This window comes from Megalops cyprinoides, chromosome 6 (assembly GCF_013368585.1).
Source record: "Megalops cyprinoides isolate fMegCyp1 chromosome 6, fMegCyp1.pri, whole genome shotgun sequence".
NCBI classification, from domain to species: Eukaryota; Metazoa; Chordata; class Actinopteri; order Elopiformes; family Megalopidae; genus Megalops; species Megalops cyprinoides.
The window spans coordinates 31,967,223-31,977,155 of record NC_050588.1 but is presented as its reverse complement, the minus strand read 5'-3'; the positions used below and the strand labels follow the sequence as shown (position 1 = coordinate 31,977,155).

Here is a 9,933-nt window from a genome sequence, read left to right as displayed (position 1 = left end):
ACACATGATATATGCTACAGAAAAGTGTGTAGAAATAAGTTATGTCGTTAAACATCCAGGCAGCGCCTTAGACTGCCTTTTCTCCCTCTCAAGCAATCAGTTGAGACCATTCCTAGACATACCATTGATGACATTTCATTATTTCTGTACATTCCAGATTTGTGAATGACAGGGTAAAGTTGCAGGGTGTGGACTTATCTGTTGGTAAATCAATTTAGATTTCATTTTAATTTGCATTGACTTCAGATGGTAATTCTATTTTCCTTCCTGTCAGCATTACTATCTTTCAAATACAACAGTAAAATATAATATTTTAAGTTCACAATTGGTGCAACTAGGCTATCTTTTTTTTTTTTCTGGCCTCTGGACAGCTGAGATCTTGGCTTCGGTGGTCTGCTCACAGCTGCTGTACCCTCTGCTGCAGCAGCTCCAGCTGCCTCTCCACCTCGACGGGCAGGTCATCGTTCACCTGCGTCTGGAAGTACGCCCGGATCTCCTGCACCTCCTGCTCCCAGAACTCCCTGGACAGCCCGAACAGCTCCTCCAGGTTCACCTGGTCCAGGCCCTTGAGATTGAGTGCTCCCCCGGCAGGCAGGTACCCCACCACGGAGGAGACGGCCTCGGCCTCCCCGTCCAGCCGGCGGAAGATCCACTCCAGCACGCGGATGTTCTCCCCAAAGCCAGGCCACAGGAACCCTCCGGACTGACTCTTGCGGAACCAGTTGACGTGGAAGATCTTCGGCAGCTTGGCACGGGGTCTCTGCTCCATGCTGAGCCAGTGCGCCAGGTAGCGGCCGAAATTGTAGCCGAAGAAGGGCCGCATGGCAAAGGGGTCGTGCATGATCACCTTGCCTAACGGGTGAGAGAGCAAAGAAAAACAATTGCTAATGTATAGAGCTACTTATCTAGAAAACTGCTAACAAAGCTCCTTGCAGGATAAAAGCAGTTTTATACATTTTCAGTGGCTTTGATTGATTCTGTTAAGTGAGGGGTGGCTAACATGTAGTTGTCAATAGATTCGCTTATGTCAGTGCAGTCAGTGCAGTCTGACTATTTTTGCCAGTAGCAGGTGATATCAGGAGGCTTAGCTCACCTTTGTGCTCTGCAGCAGCTGTGGCTTCTGACCTCATTGCGGCACCAACAAACACACCGTGCTGCCAGTTGAATGCTTCATACACCAGAGGCACACCTGTCACAGAGGAAGGGGGGGGGGGGGGGGGCGGGGAGGAGACTGTGTTAGGAAACCATTTCAGTCAATGCCCTATGCTCATTCACCAAGGCAGAACTTCATAGGGTGCAATGTGGCGGTGGTTAACTTCATCTGCTTCTGTCACTCACCTTGTGGCCTGCGGCCCCCGAAGATAATAGCCTCAATGGGGACACCCTCCGGTGACTCCCACTGGGGGTCAATGATGGGACACTGGCTGGCGGGGGTGCAGAAGCGGGAGTTGGGGTGCGCGCATGGCTCACCTGAGAAAATGCAGACACAGGAGGGCAGGTTAATACACACATTCTGAGTTACCAGTGGACAGTATCTTCAAGAACGTACTCTGGCTGAACAGTGTGAACTACAGTCAGCGATATCCTACCATCCTCAGGTGTCCAGGGCTTGTTCTTCCAGGAGGTTAAGGTCACCCCCTCGGGAAGTTTCTGGTCCATGCCCTCCCAGTACACACCGCCATCACTGGTCTCAGCCACGTTGGTGAAGATGGTGTTCTTGCAGATGGTGGCCATGGCGTTGGGGTTGGTCTTAGCAGAGGTTCCAGGGGCAACACCAAAGAATCCATTCTCTGGGTTGATGGCCCTCAGGTTGCCTGTGAGGCAGAAGGACAGATTTGGTACATGTGGTTTTGGTTGGAACAGTACCTGATGTTGTACATGAAGATCTCAGTGATGAATTATACCAAATTGAACCACAGAAACAGCCAGGAGAGCACTCACCTTCTTCGTCAAACTTCATCCAAGCGATGTCATCCCCAACACACTCAACCTTCCAGCCCGGCAAAGCTGGGCACAGCATGGCAAGGTTTGTTTTTCCACAGGCACTGGGGAAAGCAGCAGCAATGTACTTCTTCTGGCCCTCAGGGCTCGTGATGCCCAGGATCTGAACCAAAAAAAAAAAACAATCTGTCAGCCACAAGCTGTCACTGAGACCGAGCACGGCCTACATCATCCTGGTGATAGTCCCAGCCCTTTTCCTTGTAACTGCATTTGATATAATACAACTGTCTCCCTCCTACATGCTTACCAGCATGTGCTCAGCCAACCAGCCCTCCTCCTTTGCAATGCGAGAGGCAATTCGGAGTGCAAAACACTTCTTTCCCAGCAATGAGTTCCCTCCATAGCCACTGCCAAAAGACACGATCTGCCTGCGGTCAGGTATGTGGGCCACCAGCGTGAGCTCAGGGTTGCAGGGCCAGTTATTCACTAATGGCTCTGGGAGAGCAGGAAAAGACAAGTCAGACTTGCATCTTATGCAAAGGTAAGTAACATGAGATGATTTTGCTTTCAGTTTTCAACATTTCTAATGAATCATTCCCTAACCCCCTCATAGCCAAAACAATATTTAATTTACTTGATCGGATGTTTCATTAAAAAGCATTACTCCTAAATCAATGCACTGAAAAATTTGTATATTATAATATATTATTACTGTTGAATCACTGTAGGCAATTCCCCGTAGCTTTCCAGATTTTATACAGAGACTTCATGCTGGTACTCTAGTGCCAACTTACTTTTGAGCGGCAGGGGACAGCCCACTGAGTGCAGGCAGCGCACGAAGTCCCCGTTCCCCAGGGCTTCCAGGACAGCCTTGCCCATGCGCGTCATCACCCGCATGCTGGCCACCACGTAAGGGGAGTCCGTCAGCTCCACACCGATCTTGGACAGCGGGGAACCCACAGGGCCCATGCTGTAGGGGATCACATACATGGTGCGCCCTGGAGAGGAGAAACAAATAGAGTGGATCGCTTTATCGGTGTTATCGCGTGAGGATGGTTGTCGTGGTGATATTGCTGATATTTCTCTCTGTCAGTGTAACTGGGTATTTCTGGTTTCAGTGCCCTGCCCCCCCCCCAAGACCTTTCCTCGATTAAATTCCACTAAAGTGTACCCCAGTGTACCTTTCATGCAGCCCGGGAAGCGCTGGTTCATGGCCTTGTCAAACTCTTCCTGTGACATCCAGCGGCCCAGCTGGCTGACGCTGCTGCCGCGGGGGGAGGGAATGGTGTCCCTCTGATCCTGGGTCACAATCACTGTCTTGCTCTCCACCCGAGCCACATCACCCGGGTCTGTGCGTGCCAGCCAGCTGAGAAAAAAAAAATGGACAAGGACACCGCATCAGAACTCCTGCCTCCGTATCTCCGTCCTCCTACCCAGCCAACTACTGCATCAACTCAACCTGTAGATTCCTAAGGTATCTGGAATATAACGAGTGGTGTATGGGCCCGCATACCAGTTCTCGTATTTTGGCAGCCTCTTGATCATTCCTTGCTCCTCCAGCTGTGCCAGGATGGCGGAGTTCTCCTCCTCCGAGCCGTCGCAGATGTGCAGAGCATCAGGCTGACACAGGGACATGCTGCTCTCGATGAACTCCCGCAAGACCGGGCTAAGGGACGCCAGGTCCCCGTGCACCACATGGGGGCTGGCCTGGTTCTGGGAGGGCAGCTGGGGTGGCATGGCTCTGTCGGGTTGGGTGGGTTACTGAGCTGGAGAAATGACACACTGAGACTCGCAGGATTCTGGTCTGAAAGAGAAGGGGTGGAGGTTATTAGATTTTTAAAAGAAATTTTACACTAAACTGCATAATTTCAAAATAATAATAATAAGACTATTCTTATTCTTTGCTCAAAAAAGATAGAAAAACTTCAATATTAAAGTATAAACCCTGTGATAATATCACATTAATAAAACAACCAGCTGAGTTGTGTTAGATCCATTATTTCTGAAACTCAATAAATCCAGTGAATTAGAAATAATAAAATAGATGACCAAATTTAACTTTCATACTTAATAACAGACTGAATAAAAATGTATTTTATGCTAAATTTATGGAAACACACTACAAAGCATTAATACAATGTGTCAATGGCATTTAAATTAATCATATCACCTTTTTCCTTCTTTTCAGCTAGCTGAGCCTCATCAGCTTCATCAGCCTCTGTGCTTGGTTGCTGAGGTCCTTTGGTGGATGTTTTCTGAGGGTTTGCTGTTGAGTTGCACTTTGTAGAGAAAAGCTCTTCTTTTTATAGGCTGACAGCTTTGGGAGGAGGGGCCTAAGGCAGTTTGACTGGATTATAATTAGCATGAACTCAGCACCTACATACTCTTGAACCTCCAGGAAAACATACATGTACGCATGCATCAGTGAATCATTAAGCCTAGGGAACCACGTAGTTAGGTTAATCTATAAACTGAGCATCTTGTTCCTTTAAGAGGAAAAATAAGTGATAGAACACCAAAGGGTAGATGCGCAAAACTGTTACGCCGCGTTGTTCAAACAGGAGGCAAACTTTGACCGGCACTGCATATGATGCAAGAGTTTTTTGCTGGTGCATCATCGGGTGACGTCCTGTCCTCCGGGTGTTTGCCGTGATTGGTCTGATTCTCGGAGGCTCGTCACAGGTGTGTAAGGCGGTATCAGGAAGAACCCTTTTTGCCGTACACTCTCATTTTACACTCTGCTGATATCATGGAATGTACATTAATTACAAACAGTGTGCTCCTGTATATTACAATATATGCACCTTCATCATGCCAAAACGGCAAATGAGTTTGCAACACGTTTCTCTTATCAGTGAACGATACCCCCTGCTAGTAAACAGACCCGTTCCCTCAATACTATTTGCTCTCCTAACAACCAATGCAAAGCACTTCACACGATGCACATGACGACAACAGAACTCTGTAAAAGGGCAAGAATTACATAAAGCCTGTGGAGAAAATTATCATGAGGGTTTGACAGGGGACTTGTGTTACTGGTGATGGTAGTAGCTGGCTTTAGACTCAGATATTGCCAAGTGTAATGCAGAGTCCTGTTCATTTCAGTGTGTTTGTATAGAATTGATTATAGTTGACGCAATGATTGCATGTCTACAGAATTAATTACTTCTATGCCATGGTAACTCATTACAATATTTCATTTTATTGGAGGAATATCAAAAATAGGGTGTAATGTGGTGGTGATAGATTATCTTATTTCTTCTGTATTTGACAGTGAAGTTGTCCATCTAAGGCTGGCTTACATTATGAAATTATGCAGCTGGAATTTCAGTAGAGTTCAGAGAACAACATAAAAAAGATTTATACTTACAATAGAAAGTGAATTGGCTACACAGTGAGAATGCATCAGAGCATAACAATTTCACTTATATGTTTAATTATTTAAAGCTGCCAAGGAAGCCTGTTGGATGATTTCTAGTTGATCAGAACAACTATTAAGTGAAATGAATTCATGGATACATGTCCCCTAATTCCAAATATCCATTGATGAGGCATCATTTTTCAGAACTGAGACAGCAAACCATTATTATTATTTTCTGTGGTTGGGGTCACTGTACAACAGAGGTCATTTTGATGTGCCTGCAGCATATACCCATTTATTATCATTACAAAGTAGATGTTGGTGTGTGTGTGTGTGCATTTGCATAAAAAACAAGAAATATACAAATAACAATCATAGCACAGAGACCATCACCCAGATCATAGGAGACAAACAGGACTTAATCCTGTTTCATACTGGTCTAAAGCTTGCAGGCCTTTCCCTGTGCTAATGGGTTGGGCCCCAGATCTAGGTATCTCCAGCTGGGCAAGCCAGGTCTCTGGTGGACAAACTCCCCAGGGACAGCCTCTGGTTGCACAATGTAAATCAGAAAGTTTGCCTAGGTGTGTGTAGGTGTCTCGGTGTGTGTAGTACAACAATTCTGACAGTGTTTGAAGTCATCAGAATTCACTCTTTATTTTTCTTTCTTTCAGGTTCCCCATTAGCAAATAGGCGAGAAAGTTGCATAGACATTTTACTTATATCAAAGCTGAATTGCTTGCATTGATGATTATTATAAGTGATCAGTTCTGTGTAATTGGCTATGCTTAAATTGTTTCATAAGACAGGCAGATAGTCTAGTTTCATATTAACATCACTATTTCCAGTAGTCAGCAGTTAGGTGGAGCAAAGCAGGTCATGTTTCATTATTCAGTCATTATTTGTCTGGATTTATTTCTTCGTTTTTTCAGTTATTAACAAAATAACAAAACATTAACAATTGTTTCTGTTCTTCATGCTTCTGATATCGAAACAAATGTACTATTATTTTTTTTTATTTTTTGCTTTTTCCCCATTATGCAACCGTAATTTGGAATTACCAACTGTATACTAGGCTTGCCTCATGCCAACAACCTGTGCATTTGCCCAAGAGAGCTGAGGTGAGTGGAACGCAGTGGCTATTCTTCGCAGCAAGTTACCCAGCATGCCACACAGCAGTGGATGCTCACTGGAGGACAGGCTCTACTCCGTTGGTGCCATTTAAGCAACCGCAGGTACTTGGTGAAATACAGGGTGCTTTGGGGCAGTGAGGCAAGGGCACCCTGGCCAACCCAACTACTCACGCACCCTTATGCCTGGCAGTCCCTGGAAGTCAACAAGCTCTGCCGCTGTGGGCTCCTGTTAATCGTTGGCAGATAACACGGGTGACACTGAACCCAGGCCATAGTCCTCAGCATGCACTGAAGGCATGCACCTTAACTACTGAGCTATTCAGGAGCCCCCTGTTTATTTTTCCAGTAACTTATGAATTGGTTTTCCTCGTGATAATTTTATTAAATAGACTTGCTTTCAACTCTGTTCCTACAATCAAATTTTTTCATATTGATTAAGGCCAGCACAATATTCTACAAGCTTACACCTTTGTTAAAAATGAAACACACTGATACTTACTGACATACTGTAGTTATACCTTAAAAATGCTGAAATTAAAGTTCTATTGTTTGGTGATGTACAGGCAGTTTCAAAAGTAAAATTACATTTGATTAAATCACAGTGTAGGTTAACACTGAAATGATTCTGTTTTGCCAACTGATCTGTCTTAGACACCAGCTGCTTGCAATCAAAATAAAATTTATTGCAATTTACAGCAAAATTTTATCAATGAAGGAACTGGTACACTTTGTCTAACCAAATAATTAATTAAACTATATTGTAAGACTGCAGTTTTATATATGTAAGACTGTAGCATTAGTGATGTAGTAGTTTTTACACCTCCTACTTTCAATGTGAGATTGTTTGTTTCCCTAGCAAAAGGTTATAAGTTCCTTGTTTACTCCCTTTTGAGAATACATACTGTGTTGTATGTGTCTGCATAGAGGTCCTCAAAACAAGCTGTTCTTTCAAAAGCTATCTATACTCTTATCTCAAATTTATTACACTGTGTCCTGAGTTGAAATACAACTACTACAATATTTAACCTAAACAATTCTAAAGGAACTAACAGTAACCTGTACCCTGTATATATAAAATTATGTTTCTTTTGATCTTGATAAATTCTATGCCATTATTGCCTGAAGAGTGAATTTTTCTCACGCAGAAATTTGCAATGACAAGCAATACAGTTGAAACCCACACTTTGCAGAACGGTTTTTATTTTTAGTGTAAGAGAGGAAACATAAAATGGTTAAATGTAGTTTGTTTAATATTCCTTGATTCTGCTCTGCACAAACACAACATAAATTCGACAGGGTGTTATGTATCCATCTCAGTTTCTTTTGGTTTACCTTTAATACTACACTTTTCTCTATGATGTTACACTCACTCCCTTATTACAATTTTCCGAGCTGTTGGCCAATGAGTCCCTACATGCTCTGGAACAATCTGGCTGACTATTGACTGTATTGATTGATTGATTGACTGATTTATGGACTGAGCACTTTAGCCTGCAATTCATTGTACAAAAGGTGCCATACAAAGGAATACTGTTATTATTATAATTATTGTTATAATTATTATTATAATAATTAATATTAGTAGTAGTATTAGTAGTAGTATTCACTGTTGTACTGCCATTCGTTCATTTTCTGCAAACATTTTCTGATCCTGCCGCCGATTTTACATTTATTCATGCCTTCGGGTATAATGAATAGTGTTCACTGATGAGTGTCTTTGTATGTGGAAATCTACTCTAAAAGTAAGACGTCGTGCAAGAACTCATTCATAAAATCTTTAATCTTAAGTCACACGGAGTCCATAAACAACAGATAATATGAAGCTGAACTCAATGATACAATTCCAAGACTTACTGATCAATAACAACTGATAACATGCTGTTACGTGACTCTTAGACAGGATATCATTGGCAGACACCCGAAGGAAATCATTCGTGTATCTCAGTACAGTACCTCTTGAAATTTCATTATGTTTATGTGCTGAAGAATAAACTGCAAGAATAAAAAAGTTCAGGATATAATTACAAAATTATTTTAGACAAGCCAGGCATAATTTTGCAAAATTACAAGATGTGAAGCCAGTTTTTTTCCCTTACTGTTAGCTATCATGCGTATAAGGTTTTCTACTTATTATCTTTACTATAAGGAAAAGTAAGACTTACTCCAGGTAAAAAAAAAATTAAAAAATGGGGTCATGCAGATTTACCTAGATTTTTTTTTTGTTGATGAAAACATCTTTCCTTCAGAGCAATAACACATTTTGTGCCAGAGAGGTTAATGATGTACACGGTAGCATATGAACAAAGTTCACATGAATACCCCTTTAGTTTAAGGGTCTCTGCTCTTTTAGAAGGGTTACATAATTTGAAGATAGTATGAAAACTCTTCGGTTTTGTTGTACCATGAGGAGTGCTCTGTCATATTTTGTTATACCATTGAAGGTTACTCTCTGAGGTTGTAGACAGCTCCTGTACTGTACAGGTCTTGTTTCAGATGACACTTTTGGGGTCTTCTGTAAAAATGTAATGGTATACATTATGTTTCATATCCAGCTAACCCTATTTTTAATTCATGTCCATTTTTGTTGTTATTGTTGTGCCACTACTGACATGACACTTCAGCATTAGGACATTGAGTTGAAAATGCAGTGATCACTAACAATAGGTTTAGGTTAGTGTTTCATACCAACACCTTGATTTTGTATAAAATAATCTTTATCAGGGTTTTCATGTCATTTGAAGAAAATTGCTTATTTTATTCAAAAAACATAGAGTGACTATATGATTTTTATCTCTGTACCATTGAATGAACAACCTGATCTTTATCCTTCCGACTTAAGATGAACAAGAATTATGACTTGACTGCTGGATTAACGAATAGTTTCCGTACATCATCGTAGACATCGTGTATCTTATTATTCCTTTAAAACTTTGTTGTGCTTAACCTTTTTTGTGATTGGACAAGAAATTAAAAACTAAATACGGTATACTTATTAACGATACACAGAATCTAATTTCCAAGACTCAAGGTGGAGGTGCAAAAACCCCACACATATTTAAAAATTAGTTAAATGACAGTGTTCCAATTGGTCAAATGAAGGTTGTTGTTGATGAGATATATCGCTGAATAAGGTAAAAGAATGTGACGTGTTATTGACATATCAGTGAACAGGTGAAAAAACATATTGTGTAAAGTGGTTCGTCATTAATATGTCAGCTGCATTAAAAATTAACTATGCTTCGTGTTGATTACGCTGTTTACGAAACGTGGCTGGTTTGCAATGGAAGTGTTTTTGCAGTTATAAAATCTATCTGACTTGAACTTAGGGTGTTTGTGCAGCCGTAGTGTGTTAAAGTATCCCGCAAGATCAAAGAATGTGGCAGGCAGATGTCTGTCTGCTAACGATTCTTGGAATACAGGGGCATAGCATTATTGTCGCCTGGGACCATGCGGTGCAATATTTTCCCATCGCACGTGCACTGATAATATATTAGTAACTCA

The 9,933-nt window shown here is 42.0% G+C and overlaps 1 protein-coding gene across 1 annotated transcript; it reads right to left on the bottom strand.

Annotated features, from left to right (window-relative positions):
- Positions 1 to 4,204, bottom strand: pck1 (phosphoenolpyruvate carboxykinase 1 (soluble)). Its single transcript, XM_036531337.1, has 10 exons — positions 4,112 to 4,204; positions 3,455 to 3,745; positions 3,123 to 3,307; positions 2,736 to 2,939; positions 2,249 to 2,436; positions 1,942 to 2,104; positions 1,590 to 1,814; positions 1,339 to 1,470; positions 1,094 to 1,189; positions 1 to 852 (listed from the first exon to the last, which is right to left on the bottom strand). Exons 2-10 carry the CDS (start codon positions 3,676 to 3,678, stop codon positions 398 to 400), a joined length of 1,872 nt encoding a protein of 623 aa, XP_036387230.1. The 5' UTR covers positions 3,679 to 3,745; positions 4,112 to 4,204; the 3' UTR covers positions 1 to 397.
- Positions 4,205 to 9,933: the final 5,729 nt, after the last annotated feature.

Coding starts and splice junctions, on each gene's coding strand:
- pck1 (XM_036531337.1), bottom strand. CDS start 3,678: ATGCCACCCCAGCTGCCCTCCCAGAACCAGGCCAGCCCCCATGTGGTG. Junction 3,308..3,454: donor CTGCCAAAATACGAGAACTG/GTATGCGGGCCC, acceptor TTTTTTTCTCAG/CTGGCTGGCACGCACAGACC. Junction 1,815..1,941: donor GATGAAGTTTGACGAAGAAG/GTGAGTGCTCTC, acceptor TCTGCCTCACAG/GCAACCTGAGGGCCATCAAC.